Source organism: Camarhynchus parvulus, chromosome 18 (assembly GCF_901933205.1).
Source record: "Camarhynchus parvulus chromosome 18, STF_HiC, whole genome shotgun sequence".
Lineage (NCBI taxonomy): Eukaryota > Metazoa > Chordata > Aves > Passeriformes > Thraupidae > Camarhynchus > Camarhynchus parvulus.
This window is the reverse complement of record NC_044588.1, coordinates 8,540,609-8,562,444: the sequence shown is the minus strand read 5'-3', so window position 1 is coordinate 8,562,444 and position 21,836 is coordinate 8,540,609. Positions and strand designations below refer to the sequence as shown.

The 21,836-nt window shown below is 41.4% G+C and overlaps 1 protein-coding gene across 3 annotated transcripts in view; it reads right to left on the bottom strand.

Annotated features, from left to right (window-relative positions):
- The window catches only part of B3GNTL1 (UDP-GlcNAc:betaGal beta-1,3-N-acetylglucosaminyltransferase like 1), a 107,817-nt gene extending 101,778 nt beyond the window's left edge, over nucleotides 1–6,039 (bottom strand). For all 3 annotated transcript variants that reach the window (XM_030962326.1, XM_030962328.1, XM_030962329.1), the window contains exons 1-3: nucleotides 5,971–6,039; nucleotides 2,393–2,509; nucleotides 2,176–2,275 (exon numbers count right to left, since the gene is read on the bottom strand). In XM_030962326.1, coding sequence (XP_030818186.1) covers nucleotides 2,176–2,275; nucleotides 2,393–2,509; nucleotides 5,971–6,021 — 268 coding nt within the window. In that variant the 5' untranslated portion in view covers nucleotides 6,022–6,039. The remainder of the gene's footprint in view (nucleotides 1–2,175; nucleotides 2,276–2,392; nucleotides 2,510–5,970) is intronic.
- Nucleotides 6,040–21,836: the final 15,797 nt, after the last annotated feature.

The window sequence follows — 21,836 nt, the reverse complement described above, 5'->3', positions numbered from 1 at the left end:
ACCTAGTCCTTAACAGAATGAAAGTAAATCACCAAAAGCAAACAAATGCTATGGATTTCAATTAACCTGCTTCTAAAATTTAACAACCATGAAGTAAAGATGTCCTTGTTTTAATGGTGACCTGAGAGTGTCTCCCACATGGATAAGCCTGGGTTTGTTTTTTAGCAGAACCGTGCATTTCACACTATTATTTAAATGATATATTTAAATAGTGCACAGCCCCATCCCACCCCCAATTTATTAGAGATCTGTTCAGTCTTCAGCTACCCCAACACTGACAAATGCATGCTAAAACAAAAAATAATCTGACATTTCCCTAATGGCACAATGGAATTCACAACTGGAACTCAATTTTAGGTTCAGTTTCCTGAAGTGCAAAGGTGAACAGACATCAGAATTCTAAAATTTAAAAAAAACCCCATCTTGCTTGTGTGTTCTGGCAAACTAAAACCTAGTTTATACACAATTGATACAACACTCTAGTAGGAACAAGATTTTAGACACAGCAAATGTTAATAAAAATGGAAAATATGTTACACAACACGATGGTATTAGCAGAAACATTACTAACTATCTTAAGGAACAGCATTAACAACCTCTGGGACTATTCTTTGACTTAGGAAATTGTAACCTACTTCATTTCTTGATCAGTAAAAGAAGTCAGTTTTGAAAAAGCAACTGATCACCCAATAGCAGAGGGGGGAGAAAGAAGAAAAAGTTACAGGATTATGAGTAATTCTTGACATTGCTCAACTCCAGCTGTATCAGTTGCCCAAAAGAGAAAAATTCCCTCTCAAAACCTTGTCTGCCTTTTGTCATTACCAGCCCAATAGTTCTAATATTACAAGCTGCACTGTCAAAACAACACCAGTTCATGCTAAAGGTATTAAAATACTAAAAATATTTATAGTAGGGGTTATGCTGTGTTACTTCAGTATTGCTATGTCTGACAACTATTTAAAAACAGATGTAAAGCCTACAGTCAGGAGAAATGACAGTAAATAAAGCCAGGGGCCTCTACCAGGTTGCAGATGAATTCAGTGCACAAACTCCCAATTTATTTGCACGTTTCAACAGGAGATGAAAAGCAAACTTTCTGGAACAGAAGTGGGCTTTTGCATAAGAAGATCATCTTGAGGAGACTCTAAAGAGCCTCAGTTTTTTTACACTTCAAACAGGACGTGCAGTGAAAAAACAGCAACTGTCCAAATTCTGTGTTACAGTGTTTCCAAAGCGTGACTTTTAAGAGATAACTTCAAAGACACAAACTTGGAACCAACAATTCCTACCTGTCTACTCATTAAAACAGAAAGTCCAGAATGACAGAAACATTGGTTACACAGCTCCAGTACAAACTGTGAGCACACTGTTCTTCCTTTGTGATCTTCCAACTTTACAGTCACTCAACAGCTTCTCCAAAAACCAACTGACTTTTATTTCTGTTTTACATTTTAGGAAGATTTTGTGCTAAAACCCCCCAAACATAAACCAACCAAAGGAAGCAAAAGAAAATCTGTTTAAAGAGATTTATTTGTAATCTTCTGCAGTGGGAGATAATTCATATTAGCATGCAAATGAACAGGGGATCACATCATACACCTGTCTGACAGCTCACTAAACATATTGGTTTAGCCCTTTGAGTGAATACTTGGGACTTAGGTGAGAGTTTTTAGCTCAAATCAAAACTTCTGAAACATCTGTTTTGATGTGATCACTGAAACAATATCAAAAAGGTATTTATTTTCTATTTCAGGGTCTATTTTACTGGACTGAAAGATATACATTTACTTTTAAAATCCTTATGCAAGGAATTTTTAATATATTTTTTCCTTAAAACCCATCTCCTGAAGATAAATCAGATATCAGAAAGCCACAGTAAAATTGTAAGCATTAACAACATTGTGTATACAACAATTAAACAAAATTCTTTTGCTTTTGCAGAGTAGAGCACACAAGTGCTTAGCCAAGTTCTTCTTTCCTTGAACATATAAACAAATTCTACAGAGCCCAAAGCAACAGGGCCAAATTCAAATTGGAATGAGTTTTCAAACAGAGCTCTAGGAAACAATGTGGGTTTTTTCCATTGCAGTGGAAATGGCTACAAAGACACTTTTCAAACTCAAAATCAGAAGGTGCCTGCAATAAGAACCAAACTCACAAAATGAAGCTACATACCACCTCGAGGCTGAGAGGAATTGTTGGTTCCAATGATTACTGAAACACCAACTTCTTCCAACTTGATCTTCCATTTTTCAATTATTTCAGCTGAATCATCCTAGAAAAAATAATTACATAGATGCAGCTATTTTAATTTGTGTGTTGAAGTCAACCAAAAATTCTTGTTAGAGACAGTATTTACTTGGACAGTATTTTAAAGAAGGTCTGAACGCACCTTACTGGCATCATTAAAAATTGACAGCTCCATGGTTCCTTTAAAATCTTGTTCCCAAACTGACTTCAGGCATTCATCTAACCAGCATTCACTGTTGTGAACAGGCAAAATGATAGACTACAAAAAAACAAACAGAGATCCACATGCATGTCAGGAAACATATTTTTGTTTACTTACAGTATATTTAGTAAAAAGGAGAAGTAGCAGATCCTTCTGAAACTAACTTTCACCAAAAAATGCATCTTAATATAAAAGTAGGTGAAGAATCTTTATTTTCATTACAAATATATGATTTGCTTTCTTCTCTATCGAGTTTCTTTTTAAATTAAGTTCCACAAGATGGGTTTTGGTAGAAGTCCAAGGAAACAAGAGAGACCACTGAAGCAAACTCACAAATGAAACATCTGTAACATCACCCTAACCTGTTTCTTGTATTCCTACATTTCTTAAGACACTCCTCACTTTTGTCCTCCATTCATACACCTTACTCATCAATTTCTCTTCAAGCCTAATTGGAGATGCTCATTTATGCAGCTGGACCCTCGGGGTGCAGCCAAGATTTTAAAAATTATTCCACCTCCAGCTGCTCTAAAGCACACTGGAATTTGGTCTGTGATGTAGCTCCACACTTTGCCATCCCAGCTTTCCTCCTACGGCCCCTTGGTTCAGAGGTGCACACACAGCAGGAAAACACACCTGAAAGATTTGAAAATTGGTTAGAAACCAGAGGGGAGGGCTTTATCTGTTCAAGTTTAGTTACTCATCACTGATCTAGTTATCCCTAAAAAGCCAACAACCCCCAGAATTCTTTCAGTGTCTCAAAAGAGAACATTTCCTTCACAACATGCAAAGGCCTGAGAAAGCAGCCTGGTGGTAACACTGGCTGTGTTTGAAAAGGGAGAGCCAAGTCTGAACCTGCTAAAATTACTTTTAGATGGGGAACTTAAGGACCAGAATAACTCCTAAAAAGTCTCATGGGGCATTTCAAGAAGTCCCTAGAAACACAACTTAAACTCCTCATTATGTGGGATAACCACAAATTTGAAGAACGAGAGGAATTGTTCCTATTATGAGCAGGAGAGAATCCTAAGAAACAAAACACTGAGATACTGAAATGGAATTATTCACAATTCAATGCCATGTGAATACATGCACAAGGTGCAAATACAGGTGCAGCCATCAGAAGGCAGATTTTTGGACACTGAAGGATGTACACACAGATACAACCCAGTCCTCTGTAGGGTACAATGATTAACAACATTTCACAGCCAAATAAAATAGCAAACATCTAAAATGAATGAACATCCTGATTTTTGGCAGGATGATGGAACAGTTCTTAAAAGAAGCAGGATAAAAGCTCTCTAAACTTTTAAGCAAAGTAGGTCTTTGATTTGTGCTTTAGAGAGATAGATAACACAGGGAGAAACAAAAAAAAAGTGAAACTGACTATCCAATAATTACAACATACAGAAAAAAAAGATTATTTCAGAACTGTCTCAAATTAGTACTTATTTTAAATACTAAAATAAAAGCAAAAAATCTGAGATTCTGAAATACTATATTCAATTTATTCAAGATTTTAATATTCTTTATGTGAACATGGCAATTAAATATGACCCGACACATTCATACCAATCAATCTAACATATTCATTCACAAAAAAGGGTTCCACAACTCTTCCAATGACAATATAAACTTGTGCAGTTTTGCACATCCAGAAAAATCAGTTATTTTTCAATTTGTTTTCTGATTCTCTAAGTAAAAATTTGACTAAGCCATCACCAACTGGCTTGACATTGGTTTGAAAACTGGAACTTCTTTGCTTTTTTTCTGTGGTGTACTCCTGTTTTAAGTCAGGGCAGCCGTGCAAAATAGCAAGATGATGTTTGACCTCCCTGTTTAGTTTGAACTGAAAGCAGAAAAAAGTACTTTGAGGGCAGCACATATAAAACAACCCATAAATACCTGATGGCACTGAGGTGCTCTGAACTGAACTGCTCATAATATATTAACATGCTCCTGAACACATTACTGTGGGCAAATTCTACTTCCACAGAACCACAACCACCATGCAGAGCTGGATACCTGCCAAACTAAGGCCCAGAGCTGAAGTGCTGATGACACTTCTGCGTAAAACCTGAAAAATTAACAAATCCACACAAATAACTGTACTCAGCAACAGGACTAACACCTCAGAGTATTGTTGACGTTGTGTACTAGAGTTTTCTTAGGTTCCACCCCTCTTGCTCAGCTCACTAGTATTGTGTGTTTAGTTTTAGTTTGAGGATAAAATAACAATCCATACTTTCATTTCTCCCTCGTTCATTACCAGATTTGTACCCTGGATTAAGAGCTGCAACTGGGCAGTCATAAATTAGCTTTTAATGTTGTGTGACTGTATCAGAATAATTCAATTTCCTTAGACCATTTAAAGAGGGGAAAAACATGAACCAGGGCACTATTTCACTTACAGGTACAGTCTCATGGCAAAAACAGCAGCTGGTAGTAACCTCCAGAGACTGTGTCTGCTTCTCCTGTCCCGAAACAAGATCAACCACAGCTCTGGCATTGCTGACAAACCCTCTCTCCAGGGTCAAACACCAACCTTGCTAAGGCACTCACTAAAAGCAGGCATAAAAAACCCCTAGAATGGTTTTTCCAGTGTTTTTTTGCTACAGTTTATGCCAACTCCTACTTCTCAATCAATCATAGATGATTATTCTAGTTCTCCTTGCAGCAGCCCTTCCTGTATTTGAAGCCTGCTACCAAAACAGTGAACTACAGTGCTGTAAAGCTCCCTCAAAGTAATTGTGAGTATTTGAGAGATAAATTGCAAACAACTAATGTGCTTTTGGCATTACAAATCATCTGAGTGACAATATGAGCGATCTGAGTCACCATTACCATTTCATTAGCTGAGGCTGATTTACAGCAGCATCCAACAGAGAGGAGTTTCATGGCCTATGAGCCAAATATGACTCTTGAAACAGAGCCGTGAATCAAATCTGTTCTTGAGCATTGTGACACTACCTGGATTTCCCTGAACTCCACATATTCTACACAAGTATTACATATATTTCTATAGTTAGCATTGTGACACTACCTGGATTTCCCAGAACGCCACATATTCTACACAAGTATTACATATATTTCTGTATTTTTATATTTCTATTTATATGGTTCTATATAGGCACAGATAGAGATAGATGTTGTATATTTAACTTTATTGATGTGTTTTACTTATAGATAAGTGCGCATATATAAAAATTATATCTATTATATATATACACACTATATATGCACACACTACATACACATATATATGCGTGTGTATGTGTGTGTATATATATACACATACACATATACATATACATATACATGTACATACACTTGTACGGGAAATAACAAAACCAGGAAATGTTGTAGGAAGATTTTACGACTTTCGTTGCCAACCCCGTGTACCCGAACGCGCCGACACCGAGCCCTCCGGGGCCAGCCCGGGCCCCGCCCGAGCCGCCGTGTCCGCCCCGGGCACACCCGGCCCCGGGCACCCCGGCCCGGCCCCGCCTGTCACGTACCACCTGCACGGGGGGCTCGGGGCTCCCGCCGGCTCTCCCCGGCTCCGCCATCGCCGCCGCCCCGCAGGGAGGGGCGGGAGGAACAACCACAGAGACGGAGGATGGAGCGGCCGGAAGAGGCTCTGCCGGCGGCTGCTGCCGAGCCCCGGTCCCGGCCCCAGCACCCCGGCCCGTGAGGGCACAAGCGGAGCCCCAGCCCGTGAGGGCGCTGCGGGCACCCCGGCCCGTGAGGGCACCCCCGACCCGGCCCGTGAGGGCACCCTGGCTCCGGCGCCGGCTCCGGCTGTGAAGACATTCGTATGGAAAAATCACGCTATGAAAAACCAGTGTCCACCAAAAAAGACGGAGGAGTCCTGCAACTTTATTCAAATAAAGGGAGAGGCCACACGCCCGCGGGGTTTCCTCTGTCGAGGACATCCCTTTTATCCCAAAATCCCGGCCGCTCGTTGCCCTCTTCTTTTCCCAGTGCTGAGGTGTTAGGAAGGTACAGGCGTCCCGAATCGCTTGCCACGTGCTCCCCCCCACAGTAAACATGTCACTTTCCCCCAAAGTTTTGAACTTTAGGTTTGTGCCGACCCTTGTCAGTTTCAGGAGTTCTGCAGCAAACCAGCTACTTGTTAATAGAGACATTAAGAACCATTTCAAAGACGTTAACACCCATGTCTTCACTCGTGTTTGTTAAGAAATTAGCACACATTTTTCCTCTCACACTGACTCCTCAATTGATGCTGCCCGCACTTCCCCAACTGGTCTCTAAGCTCAAACCTGTACATTTTCAGCAGCGTTACAATGCTTTTGCAAAGTTAAAGTTGTTTCCCACACTGAGATGTGGTGACAGGTAGTAGCCTGTTTGAACTGAAATTTGTGGAAATTGAAACAAGTTTTTCGCTTTGGAGTTGATCATCGTACATATTCCTGGAGAATGATAATGGTAATGCCAATGTTCTCTAATCTCACCAGTCTGGGCTTTTCTTGGTCTGACCTACTGTGTTCGGTGCTTTTTAAATAAAAAAGTTTCTAATAACGTTTTAAAAGGAAAAATTCCTGGTGGCACTGGTGCCATTATCATAGAATCATGGAATGTTAAGGGGTTGGAATGGAACAGACCTTAAAGATCATCCAGTGCCACCCCCTACCATGGGCAGGGACACCTTCCACTGTCCCAGGCTGCTCCAAGCCCTGTCCAACCTGGGCTTGGACACTTCTACAGATGGGACAGCCACAGCTTCTCTGGGCGACCTGTGCCAGGGCCTCCCCACCCTCACAGTAAAATATTTGTTCCTGATATCTAACCTGAATTTCCCCTCTTTCAGCTTGTACCCATTACTCCTTGTCTTGTCACAGCAGTTCCTGACAAACAGTTCCTCTCCAGCTTCCTTGTAGGCCCTTTCAGATACTGGGAGGCATTTCAAAATATACTGGAATGTATTATTGATTATTTATTAACTGAAATTATGGTTGTGCAACCATTTAGTCCCTTGAAAGTATTCACAACTAAAAGGGATTGCAGCACCAGGCCCTGTACAACAACCTATTCAGAATTTTTAAAATTTGCACAAAGCAATCTTTGTTAAGCAAAATCCTGAGATTATCCCTTGTTTATTTGAGGAGCCTGTTAAACAGCCAGACAATTCAAGGAGCAAACAGAGCAGAGTTATCTTAAAATGTTGGTTGGCACACAAATCTGAGAACTGAGGTGAGGAGAACAGCCAAGCAGTAATTCACCCTCGGAATCTATTTCAAATTATCTGCACAGCTTCTCACCGTCCAGCCTGAGTTTAATCTCTCCATGAACAGCACCGTTAAATATGATCATTCCTGTTTCTGGCGACAAAGGCTGCTGGCACTGCTGTGTTGCCTGCGTGCCTTGCTTTATCTAGGAAAGTGTAGCAGAGTATTGCTTTACTCACCCTAAACCAAACAAAAGTCCCAGTCAGGGACAGCGCCTCATTAAGCGAAACAAAATGCAGACAAAGCCCTTGCTGCCTTCCCTGAGGAAAATACAGAACCAGTCAAACCCACCAGAAGTGTTTTCTAAGTTATATTATGTAGCTGACCACAGAAAGTAATTAAATACAAATTTCTGCTTAGAATGTGATTTTTGTTTGGGGTGGGTTTGGAAAGACATTTAAAGGCCCATAAGCATGTGGAACCTATTCAGTGGGATTGTCAGGGCAACCTAGGCAGCTAACACCCATTGTGAGAGTTCTTACCTACTGGCTTTTGAAATTCCAGCAGGCATTTCTGTGTCCTTGGGCAACTTGGGAAATGAAATAGTTTCCAAAATACGCTCAACTCTTTCACTGCCCATTCGACTTTCATGTGGGGCAGAATGGAAAGAGATCTCCACAACAAACTCATTAAGAAGCAAGCAAAGATGGTTTGGTCCTAGTTCTACTTCCAATTGCTCTGTGTTAAAGATTTTTCACAGTGATGGGGACAGCTCATAAAGTCATCCTCACAGCTAAAAGCATTGCAAACTCAAACATTTCTTATCAAATTAATGTTAAGCTTTTATTTCTGACAAAATAATCTTCTGAGGAAAATTACTGTGAACCTAAGATTTGCAATTTCTGGACGCTTTAGCTATCAAATAGAAATTTTCCTCATCTTAACGGAAAAACATAATATCCAGAAAGTTTTTTTTTTTTTTTTTTTTACATATAACTGTCATTTCTAAAATGACACAGACTCACAGTGTGAACAACATGGACATATTGACTTGTGAGGGCAGATCTCAGCTGATTTCACTGAAGTTTAAAAGAAAATAAAGCAAGACTGCTTGTGTAGGCTATCAGTGGGGTTATTGAGGCCAAGTAGCCTCGGGTTTAGTTTCTTTTTGAAAAGCTCAAATAGTAACTGGGGTGGTAAAAATGCATCTGTACAAACAAATCTGTTGTGTTGTGAAGCATGTGAGCAACTTAATTTGGTTGTAACTTTATTGGAAAGACAGAATGAGTGAGTATAGAGTGTTCTTTTAACACATTTGTCACTGAAGTTACAAGTTCTAGTACTGAAGTATTTCCAGAACTCACTATGTTGAAAGGATCATTCAACAGATCATCCTAGGTAAAAAATTCAGCTCTGAGCAAGTTTTGAAACCACTTCTATTCAAAGAATGCTTTGAGCTTCCAAAAATGCTCTGTTATTTTCATAAAATGTCACAGTTGAGTGGCAAGAGAAGAGGGGGGCAATATTTCTCATTACAGTACAAAACAGCAGAAGGGGACATGAACAGCTCATCTAGTCCTGGCATCCTGAGACAGGCTCAACTCACAAAGACTGACTGGTCCATGGGGCTTCATAACATCCTCAGCCACTTTACTGCAGTCCTTGCTCTCTTTGCTCATAGAAAGGATTTCTAAATATCCAGCTTAGATATTGCAGCATTTTCTAAGCCCCCTGAAATTTGGCTGGCTAAGATCTTTTCCCTCTGGCTAAAAGATGCAGACTTCTGTGACCTCCCCAGTTTTAGAGCTGTTGAGGCTGAGCCTATAGCATAACTTATCCCTTTTATACAGATGCTTTTTGCTTTCTCTCTCTCCCCCTCCATAGTGTTCAGCTCCTCCTTTTGAATCTTCTTAATATTTTACCTCAGGCAAGAATTATCCTACTTTGTTCCTATCTTAGTAGATTTGGCACTTTGTCTGCCTTTTAGACCAGATGTGAAAAGTTTTGCTGGGCTATTAAAAAGAAAACAAGATCCTTACCACCCTACCCTGCTTTTTTGCAGGCCTAAGAAGAGATTTTATAATCAAACACCCTGACTAAATACTACCAAGGAGGCCAGTAACCTGGCCAAAGATAAGGCTAGAATTTCTTAGAAAGGACACAGGCCCCCATCCCTTCAGCCTGTATCTCTACCCTAGGAGGCTGCTCAGCCCCCTCCTCCAGGGGTCCCCTGATAGCCCTGTCCCAGTGGCTTTATCCCCTGCAGCTGTGTGCCTTCTCAGCTGCTTTCTTGCTAATGCCCATGTTAACCCTTTCTTTGCCTGAGGAGGCTTGCAAATTCCATCACAAATCCTTTAGCCCTTCCCCAACCTGCAAGCCCTTTATGAATTTATGATTTTATGGATTTGCACATAGCTGTTGAGTTTCCCTCCCATTCCACGCTCTTGTTGAGGTTATGAACATCTGATTTGTTCAGTGATGTTTTAGACCTTTGTTTATTCTCCTGGCTCTGTCCTGGATGCTCTCTGGGCACTTTGCATCTCTGTTGGAGAATAAGCCCCAGCACCAGCCCTGGTGCTCCTGCTGGGGCTGGAGCGGAGCAGGATTACTTCTCATGTCTTGCAAGCCATACTCCTGTTTGCACAGCTTAGTGCAGTGTTTGCCTTTTCCACAATGGCTTGACACTGTTAACTCCTAATCAGCTTGTGATCTATTATATCCCCTAGATCTTTTTCTGCATGAGGGAAACAGTATTTTAGCAGTTTTATTCCAGTCAGCACATGAGAAGAAAATGACTGAAGTAGTGTGAGTGAGATTATCTGCTTTGGGCTTCAATGCCAGGATTGTTTACTGGTTTCCAATTAGTTACATGTGTACACCCTGTTAAGGGAGTTGCACAAGGGCTGCTAATGCCTTCCTTTGGCCTTCAGAGCATTTATTACTAGCAGGGACTAGTACCTAATAGTTATTTGGGCCAATTTCCCTGTGTACTCAAGACTTCAAATGCTCGGCTGAAATTACAGGCCTAATTGCTCTTACAATTTAGACATATTGAGTTTGGGTAACCTCACTGAAAAATGCTGCTGCTCCTTAGAGAAGAAACGTTGTGTGATACATTTCTTTCTCTGAAACATTAGTTGTGCTTAGAAGGGATGTTGCTTGTTTCTTCTTTCTTCTTTTCAAATGAGTCAACCTGAAGAAGCCGGTGGTTGTTTTGATGAGGCAGTAAATACCACAAATATTCTGTTAGCTGCAGTACTGGACTTGGGGAGCTTTGTGGGTGAAATAGAAAGATCCTTTTCATTTCAGTACCAGCCCACACCTCCAAACATACACTCTCCTTGACCACCAGTCATCCCACCCCTTGTGGTTCCACGTCCTGCCCTCAGACTGCTGGGCCACAGCAGTGTGATGTTGTGCAGGTTCCCTGTTCTGCTCAAGCCATTCTCCTCCCTGCTCCAGCTCAGGCTGGTGAGTGTACCTTTATATTTAGTATGATTTTGTGGCATTAAAACTGCAGGAAATGAGGCACTGACAAGTGAGAGGCACTTCCAAAGAACTGAAGTGGATTAGTGCGGGTTTTTCTTTGCCAAGGCTTTAATATTTGAGCAATATTATGCAAAGTTAGACTTTAATTTGGTAATCTTTTCCTAAAGGAATGGTTCTAAATAATGCAGTATTTTTAAAATAGAGTAAAAGAAGGAAATTTACTTTTTAGCTTCTGAAGTATCCTGGAGGATCCAGTGATAGGCATGTGATTATGGTCTTACCACCTCAGTTAATATAGTTTGGGTTTGCTATTAACAAACCAATGTGAAACTTAGTAAAGTAATAAAGGCATTTTCCTTACATACCCAAAAAAGCTTTATAAGTAAGTTATTTGGAGGGAAAAGGTTCTTATTTACAAAAGATAGCAAGATTCAGATAATAGAAAGAGATAAAGGGTGGCCTTGAATTCCCATTTTCCTGTGTGCCACCACTGATAACCCTGGAGAATCAATGCTTCTACTCGAAGAAGAGCAAACCTTTCACCTTTCCAGCATTCACTTTAGGTCCTTTGTTTTTCAAAACCATGCCTCTGATCTTCTTGATGACTGAATTGCTAAACACTTGCAAAATCAAGTGATTCTGAAGAGCTGAGGAAAGTAGGGGGAAGTGTCTATTTCCCAAAGATTCCCTGGTAAGTTCATACTATCTACAGACAGAATTTTGTTGAACTTATATACCTTTGGGAGCTTAAACTTCTTTGTATTTAAGTACAGGAAGCATCTGACATTTTAAGATGGGAAAGTGCTTAAAGAAATAAATCATATCCCTCCAAAGGAATGTATACATAACAGGAACTGGGATTTGTATAATAGAAGAGATCCACAGACAATGTATTGGATACAGATCTTTATATGACACACAGGAAGAGAAATGAGTAACATTTTGAATTATGAATTAGCCAAAGGCATCTAAAGGAAAGATACAAGAATTGTATAGCTCTAGAGAATACAGCAACATTTACTAAATATGTCTTCATTGAAAACAGAATTCAGTAAGTTCTTTAAATCTTTATACTGCCCCATAAAAGACATTTTATTATGTCTTATTATATCTTTTAATATCTCCTTTAAATGTTGACCTGCTCTGAAAAGTGGATCTTAAATTACAGTTTATTGTGACTAATTCGGTTTCAGTTTTGTTTAATTTTCAAGCCAAGACTGTTCTGCATTTTCCTGTAAATGCCAGTTCATCACACTCACCCTGGGTTATGAAACTAAAAGTTTTCAGGTTCATGCATCTTCAGTAATACAGATTTTACAGCTTCATTGAAGCTAATAGTAGTGCTGATAATACAAAGGGCAGTAAGAGAGCAGCTCACTCACTTACAGCTGTACTGGCTGTGTGTTGTAAAAGAGTAGCAAAGATGTAATTCTTGTCAGAAAATTGACCAGATGTGAGCAGAGCAGAGACAGGAAACTCTTCCCTTTCAGTGAAAAACTGTTAATCTGTCTTTATATTCCTTCTTTGCTGAATGTAACTCTACTCAAGGCCAGGAGGGCTTTTGAACAGCCTGAGAAATGTGGTGCTAACCTGAGGACGTGCTGCTCTCTGAGGAAAGGAGCCGATGAGCTGTGCAAATGGGATCTGTGATGGTTTGTGATTATCTTACCCAGCAGTGCCCGCAGCTCCGGGGCTGTGGAAGGGCAGGGGCACAGCCTGGGGTGGCATCATCTGTCACATGGGGATCCAGAGGGGACATGCTGGTGTTGGACCAGTGAGCCCAGCTGGGGAAGGGTGGGGGGCAGTGACTCCCCCAGGTCCCCGGGACTGTGTTATTGGCTGGGGTCTCTGTACAAATCACCAATGGGACAGGACTGCTGGGAACGTGCCTTGAGCTGGTTTATTTTCCAGCATCAGTCTCATTCCATGGCTATGACAATGGGAAGATGCCATCAGCTCACATCCCAGGCAGCAGACTAAGAACTCAATGTTACAACTCACTTTAAAAGTTTTTTGCCCAATCCCACAAAGCAAAAGCACATTGACAGTAGCTCCATCCAACCACTATAAGCACAGGGACCTTTGGTTAAACAATGCTTGCTTATTTCAAATACAATACCTGCTTGTGAGCCTTAAAACACAACGCACAGAGCTCCATTATTAAGCTTAGAACTCCCCAATATCTCACTAGATAAACTTTTCTGCAGCTTAGGGAGTTATTCTAGACAAGTGTTAATACACAGACCATTGTTCTATTTGTCCTTACTTTTCTGCTTCTTACATAATTTTTCTGCTGACAAATCTCATGGCTCCTGCTTAGCTCTGATCACAGTTCTGCTGTCTCTGAGGCCTGCCTTTTGCAGCTTTCCCAAAACCCCTCTAATTTTAAGGATTCCCTCAGGACTGCTCATCTCTGCTTCTTCTCCCTGGGTTCAGGGGAGCTGAGGAGGAGCCACAGATTTGTTCAGCTTTAGGGACTGATGGGGGCTGCCAGCAATGGGACCTAGGTGTGAAAGTAAAGGACTTGAGCAAATCTGTCTGTACAGTGATCTTTTCAAAGGATCACAATAATTTTGTGTGAATAAACTGACAATTGTGTCAAGTTTAGAGTTTTTTGAGGGAAGGTTCTGACATATGTGACATTACAGATAGAATTTGGCTATCAAAAACGTTTTAGGAGCAAGTCTGTGGAGACTACATTGCTGTGCTAGCAGGATATAAGAGGTGACAGTAAATTATTTCATTGTGTAGAGGCTCCCTGGTAACGTCATCCTGATGCCATTAGAGCCTGCAATAAACCACCATGCACAAAAGACTCTACATCTCCCTCCCTGTGACAAAATCCTTACTCATCGACTTCTTATTCTTTCCATTATGAACCCAGATACTTAACTTCCATCTAAACTTTCCCTTCCCAAATAAGGTACTATTTTTAATTCTTTTTTTTTAACCACAAGAGAAAGAAATTTAATTTCACCAGCTGGGAATTCAAGATCCTCTTTTGACTTCAAGAGAAAACAACTAAAAATACCTTTTTGCTAACATTGCTGCTTTTGCTCTGCCCAGTACTGTGCCTGTTAAGACAGAGTTCAAGGATAGCCAAGTGTCCAGCTCCACTGAGAGCACTGGCCTAGAAGTAAACCCTGCAGGTATTTAAATCCTGGGATATCTCTATATGCAACTGGAAAGTTTCAATTTGTTTTAGAACCTCCAGCTGTAGAAAGTTGTGTTGGTCAGCGTTCTCATCTTGGGTTCTCAGATTATTTATGCAGCTGACAACCCACGTGACCGTTGTGGTTATTGTGCACGTAAACTTGAACTTTGACATTTCATCCTGTTGCAGAGCCTTGCTATGTGCATTCCTTTATCTTCCCACCATCCCTGCAGTTGCTGTTCATTATTGTCAGTGCTTATTAGTTAGAAAAGTCCATTCCATTTTGTTTGGGCCAATTAACTGGTGGAGAGAGCAGCTCTTCCAGGGTCCCCAGTAACTGTGTATCCCCAGCTATCATCCACTGATGATTAAATAAACCTGAGCTCTGCTGCACTTTTCAAAGAAGGAAATTCCTGTTTCTCAGTTGACCGACTTACAAAAACTCTTCAGACTTTTGAATATTTCACTCTCTTATGACAAAGGAAAATCAGACATTGTATAGCAAATTAAATGGGAGATGTTGTAGTATTTATTGTCATAACTACTTTATATTCTTTTTCGTGTGTTTAGGATAGTGTCTTCCTAAAAAAACAGAGAAGAAGAATACCAGGAGAGGAAACAGTCCTTGTGCTGCTTCAATATTGTGACCTGCAGCCTGTCTGAAAACATAACAAAGCCTTGATTGTGCAAGTGCCCAGCTGATCCAACAAGCAATGAATGAGTGAGCAATGGTCAACAAGGAGGAGTGGATATCACACAGGGCAATTCAAAAAGGTTGTAGTGCTGTGAAGTGAGAGAGGCATGAAATGAAATAGAACCAGAGATAAATAGATCATCAACCATGTGGGTTAGTTCTACTTTTTGTTTTTTCTTTTTTTTTTCCTTGAAATGGTCCAGCATAGAAAAAAATGTGACTATAAATGGGAAAGAGATATGTCTTCCAGTATGGAAGAAAATAATCTCATTCTTTCAGTCCAAATGAGTGATAATTTCAAACCAGGATCTGATCTAAATATGAATGAGATCTCCAGGAATCTGCTTGGGTCACATGCCAGGTAGTGCAGGACAGTTGTGTCAGGGAAGTACAGACTGTCAGATTTTCATGTTCATTCAAGCATTTGGGTCTACATAAGGCCCAACCAGACATGCCAGCATGAGAGAGAATGAGAAAATCTGACATGTTACAAGAGACCTCCTCCAGTTCTTCCTGGGAGCACAAGATTCAGCAGTTGGGAGGACTCCCTTTCCTTCAAAGATTTACACTGGTCATTTTACTCTTGAATGAATTCAATTGGATTTTCAGTCAGAATTCTGCATGAGAAAGCAGAAGATATATAGACAAATATATGACCAAGATAGCAGAATCCAGATTTGATACTTAGGTACTGCTTCAAGGACTTCTTTTAAAAGCATTAAAAAAAAAAATAAAAGAGTTTGGGCGACCATGGCATCTTCTAAAAATATTTGAATCTATTCTGGCTTGATGGAGTTTCTGAGTAAAAGCACTTCCTGATTTTCTAGTCCTTACTGTTAGTTTTGTTGGATCATTTTAGATCTCTTACCACACCTTCAGGCTTTCATGTTGCTTTGTTTTTGTCACTGATCTCACGACAGTAAATTGGCAGAGTACCATGAATTTGTGTCAATGGATTTTCAGAGCTCCTCATCAACTAAATTCAGCATTGTAATATAGACAAATTATTTTCAGCATGCAAGGTCATGCAAGGAACTGAGAGAGGACTTTGACAGAGAACTTAATTTTCCTTTTCCTCAGTCCACTACTTTAATCAGGGGAGCATCTCTGGTCAGATTTGTTGGCACCTAAATGAGAGTGTAATCTGACCTAATAAAGCCATGATAGTCAACACATGCTTTGAACCAAAGAAAAAGGAAATAACTTAGAGTCTCTTTCAGCAGAGTTTGCAAAACTGACAGTCTCATTTGAGCTTTGGGTTTCTTTTGAGGAGTTTTCTTGCTTGTGGTGCTAAAAGGGAGGAGGTGAAGCAGGGCCCTTTATCCCCTGCAGATACATCTGCCCTGCAAATACTGCCTCAAAGCAGCACAAAGGACCCTGCTTGTGGAGCAGCACAGATCCATTGTTTTTCCTTAAGCAAATATGTAATAATGTCAGAATTTATGGATTAGTTACACAATCCCTGATCTGCTTTAAGCAGAGTTAGTGCTGTTCCTCCCAGAATGCTGCTGTCTGTGCAGACAGACAGACAGACAGACAGGGTACCTACACAGAGCTCTTAGCATTTTTTTCTCTGTTAATGCTGCAATATTTGGTAAGACATCACTCATTTAGTGGGTGATTGAATTTAAGAAGGAATGAAAATGCTTGTGCTGTTAATAACAACTGGACAAACCTCGCTGCCCTTTTCCTACAAAAACTGTCATTGAGTTTAGGCTGAAATTTGGCTTGCAAAAACTACTCCATGGACCAAATCTGCCTCATGGGATCTTGTCAGCTCTAAAAAAATCCCTGTCATCAGATCTGAGGTGGATCTGGTCTCTGAAAAGACCTGCTGTTGAAAATTAAGTGTGAAATTTGAAAATTATTAAGTTGAATTATTTACCTTGCTACTTCATCAAATCTGCAAACTATCCTCTCTCCTTCTGGTAACCTAGCAATGAATACCCAGTGCACAGTTATTTTTTCACAATTTGTAGGAGAGTTGCATTAAAATGCATGTCAGTGTCTATTTCTTGACAGGCATGTAGCAAGCAACACTGCAGAAATGTTTGTTTATCCTGGCAGGGACTGGATTTGTTTAGTGTAACTTGCACCAGTTTTGTCCAAATTCTGAAGTAGAAAGGAAAATATATTCCTGTTTTCTGATCAGTGTTACAAGTATTCTCTTCAGCTTTGTTTTTATTGAGAGAAGTGACTGCTGATGGATTTGGACCTGTGTCCTCTGCTGTCATATTCTCTCTCCATGTACTGAAAATTGTTGAATGCTTTTGATAAACTGATTGCACAGGCTGAGTCTACAGGTTGCAGAGTGGAGGCAGGCTGGAGGAGCTGAAGAAAATGAAAAATTAAGCCAGCCAAGAGATATGCATCATGATTAATATCAGCTTCACCAGTGGCATAAATTATGTTTTCTAAAACAGGAAATTAATGTTTATTAAGTGGTAGAAACAAACAACTGGTCCTCTTGAAGAGCCCTCAGACTAAATACTGTTTTCTGAGTACTTCTTGGCAGACATTTTAAATACCTAGGTTATTGTGAAATGAAAAGAAAACACTAATGCTTGTGGATGAAATGCACGGGGCTATCCCCAAAACAACAATATGCTGAGGCCTCTTCAGAGGTTTTTGGTTTTGGCTTCAGCTTTACCCAGACTCAGGCATGCAAGCAGGAGTTGCTGCCTGCACCCCAGAGGGGTCTCTGGGCTTAGGCACTAAATCCTCTGCCTGGGTCCCCAGTCCCAGCCTTGCAGTGTGGGATGGGAATGAGCTGTTTCTGAGCCATCTTTTGTTCCTTGTGTTACCTTTTTGATCCTCTCAATAGGCTGCTTGGGTCCAGACATCATTCCCTTCATTGCTTTTGAGTTTGATGTGCAAAGAGTAAAATGCAAATTCCTGTCTGCACAGGCTGGGTTGCTTAACAGTTCAAGGTGTTGGGAGTGGGGAAATGGTGAGAGAAAAGCCCCCAAACCATTGCTACCATGATGCTGTGGCCCGTGGCTTGATCCAAACCAAGCTGTGTGATTTGGGAGACTGGTCCTTAATATCACAAAGCTTGGGTTTAGCACTATCCCAAAACCTGGGTTTAATCTTTACTCCACCTTAGACCTTTTGGCCAAAAATATGCCTTGCTCAGCCTCCCCAGTGGATGTATTTTGCCTGGCTGAGGTATTTAAATCAGGAGTGGTGTAGCCAGGAGTGCAGTGCTGCTCTGCAGCCAGCATGGAGAGGCAGGGATGGCCTGGGCTGGGCTGAGTTACCCCATCCTGCAGAGGGGCTTTGCCCTGGGGCACAGGGCAGGGCAGCACACCTGACCTCCCTGCTCAAAGGCTGGTGTCAGTCCTGTGTGCTACCCTGCTTCATACCCGGGAGATCAAAATAAAGGCCTTGAAGAGAAAGGGAAATGTATTATTTTATTAAAAAATAGAAGTTACAATTGGCCACACTACTGATTCACCTCAAATGGTGAAGTATTCTTGGGAAGTGAACATCCCTGCCTGCAGTGATCATCCCTGTTTGCACAGTGCTGTGCAGAGAGTGTTACCCATAGGTGTAACTCTAGGTACACCTACTGGTTTGGCCACATCCACAGCACAAGTCTGGGCATCTCTTTTTCTGGGCCTTTTTTTTTTTTTGAATTTATTTTGCTGTTTGCATTGTATAATGATTTTTTTTAATTATTCCCAAGGTGTTTTTTTTTTGTTTATCTGACAATTAAGTACCTGACAATAATTAAGTAGGTATCTGACAATAAAGTATCTCTCTTTCATGCCTACAGCAAAATCCATTGGTTTGGGTGGGAGCTGGTTGGGATCCCAATGCAAACATCCAGAGGAGGAAGCTGGGTGTGCGTGCAGCAGGAGCTGCCAGTTCAGGGGGAGCTGTTTGTGTCAGAGCTGCCTGTGTGTGTCCAAGGCAGAGGGGCAGCCCTGCTCCCCACCCCCTCTCCAACTCTTCTTTAATGCTGCCTCACTCTTTAAAATGCAATCTTTAAATTAACATTATTTAATCAGAAATGCTGCTGTCCTGCAGCTGGATTTCAGGCATGCCCTAACAGCAGCTTCTTTTAGGGAAGATTTACTTATTTTTCTTTAAATGTCTGTTGTTTTCAGTTGCATTCCAAAGGCCAAAACTTTTCCCTTCAAAACAAAACAAGAAAAGCAAGATGTGATGTAGTGGTTTAGGCTTAGTAGGAATTGTGCTCGGATATTAAGGCTACAGAAGCAGGCAGGAATGAGCAGGAGGGTGCAATTATGGATGAGTGTATTTTCTTCACTGATTTTAATTTCATGAGAGCAAGTAACACGGTCCCCCCTCACCACACACAAAGGTTTCCCACTGTCCATTCAGCTGCTGAACCTCTCTCTGTTTTGTTACTCTGCTCACTCCTGTCTGTCCACTGGATTTACCTTACAAATTCTATTTATTTCCTATCGCTCCTGTATTCATTGTCTATTGTCCTCTCTGTGGCTTGTTTGAATTCTTAGACCGCTCTCTTTCCCTCCTGCTTTGCCATGCATGCTATTTAGCTATGGCTTTGCCTTCCCAGAAAATACCCTGCTTCTCCTCCTTCCCCCTCCTCCTTCAAAGTTTCAGATTTCCCTTGCTGGCAGGCAGCGAGGGGCTGCACACCAGGCACCAGCCCTTGGGTCTGCTCTGTAACCACAGGACCTGATTCCCCTCCTGCAAACTGAGTAGCGTGACAATAAATCAGCTGAGAGGGGGCTGCCTGGAAATTGCAAAACAGGGACACGTAGTGAAACCAGCACATGGCTGGGCAGTGACCAGCACAGCTCACAGGAGCTCACAGTTCTCCCAAATATATTCCCTTGGGGACAGCAAGGCTGAGTGAGACCTTTCAACAGATTAGCTCTGCCACAGTGTTTAAAGCAGCTTTGAATGTTCAGCTGAGATGTGCTTAACCCCAAATGCAGCATCTGAAAATGCCCTTCCTGTGCCTTCCAGCAGGGTCCCAAATTGGCAGGGGGGTTTGTCCCTAATAATGTAAACACAGCCATGCCTTGAAGAAAATTTGAATCCAGACCTGAGCTTGAGCCCATCTGTAATCACTCCTTGATTTTGCTTTCCTCAAATCTGTACTTTTGAGTACTGAGGAAAATGAGTCATCTCTCCTTTAACAGGTTCTCCCCCTGCTCTTTAAAATCCTTAAAAGTCCTTTAAAATTGCTGCTGTTTGTGCCTGGGTCGGTAGCCCTGACAAGCAAATATTTAAAGTGAATTTAGAAGGAAGTGTCTGAAGTGACTGTGTAGAGTCTCATCTTTGAGTTGCTCCTTGAGGAAAGCAGTGGAGCTTTATTGGGGTTCAAGTGTTTGAGTGTAAGGAGCTGCTTCCAGAACCTGTATCTCCAGTCCTGCCACATTAGGTCAGAGTAGTTACTCAGTGACTTCTGTTTTCAGAGGAGTGTGAAGCCTTTGCTGCAGAAGATTTATATTTCCATTCGACATTATACAATATTTTCCTCCCATGATTTCAGTGAAGTTCTGCTCTTTCTGAATCGTAAATGAAAAAGAAAAAAAAATTACTGTTCAGAATGTTCTCTCTTGAAAAGATGTTTGCTTTTCACAGCTCAAACAGAAAACAGCTCAGTGCATCCAAAAGCTGCCTCACCCTTTGAGCGTGTTCCCAGATCTCAGCCAAGAGCACTACTATGGAATAGCTGTGAGTAGCCGGAAGAGCATTGTAGGGATTGAGATGCAAATGAGCAAAGCAAGCAGCCCCCTTCGCTGCAGAGGTTCCCTATCTCCTGCTGCCCCTCACTTTTGAACTGGGGGAGGCTTAACCTGCGCTTTGCTCCCCAGCCACGATCCCTGGCTCTGCACCCACAGCCCTTGGCTCTGCAGCCACCAGCCCCGGCTTTGCTCACTTGTAAGGCTCAGCAGCTTGGGGAGGATGAAAACTGTGTCAGCATCAGGAAGGCGTGGAGGACAGGAGGGGCTTTCAAAGTCCCCATGTTGCTATTGCTTTTCTGGTTCCCGAGAACTAAATGCCACCGCTTTTTCTGAGTTAAAAGGAGGGGGGAATAAAAGCCAGAGGTAGTAGCCACTGCAAAATAGCACACTCTGTTCCCTATCTTAAAAGTTCACAGTTTTCAGGCAGTTTCAAAAGTTCCAGAGAGTAATGTGAGCTGCCTGGGCACTTGTTTGTTTTATCAAATGCAGGGAGTTCGAATATTGCAAAGGAAATCAGATACAGTAGGTTGGGGGTGTGCAGGGGGTTGCACACATAAACACTCTGAGGAATAAAGCAATATGGTGTTTTCTCTGCATGCTTTTCTTTCCAGTGTGAGGGAAGGAAGCAAAACATTCTAACAAAACCTCCTTCTAAAGAAATAATCAAGGCACTGAGCTCTAAAGCCTGCATCACTGCCCATGACTGGGAGAAAAAGGCATTTTGCATTATTGCATGCTGTCATCACTTTGCTCAGTGTTGTCCCTCCGTGCTAATTACATGTTTACATGCATTGCATCATTGGGCAGAATTACTGTAATTATGTTAATACTTCATAATCAACAGAACACAGTACCTGTAATTTACCAAACAAAAAGGACATGAAAAGCTAAACCCGCAAATGGAAAGGGATACATTGCAAAGGATTTAATCCTCTGTGCAGCAGCAGGCAGGAAGCTTTCGGAGCTGGAATATCCTGCTTCAGCCACTGGATGCTCTCAGAGGCACCAGGGCACTTTGCAAAGTGTTTTAACAGGTACTAAGGAGGCTAACACACCAAACTGTGAACAGGGTGTAAATGTTTAATGCCCATTCATGAACTCTCACCGAGCAAAATCAGTGCCCTTCATAAAGCTGCATGGCAGACTCTTGAAAGAGCAACAGGAGACT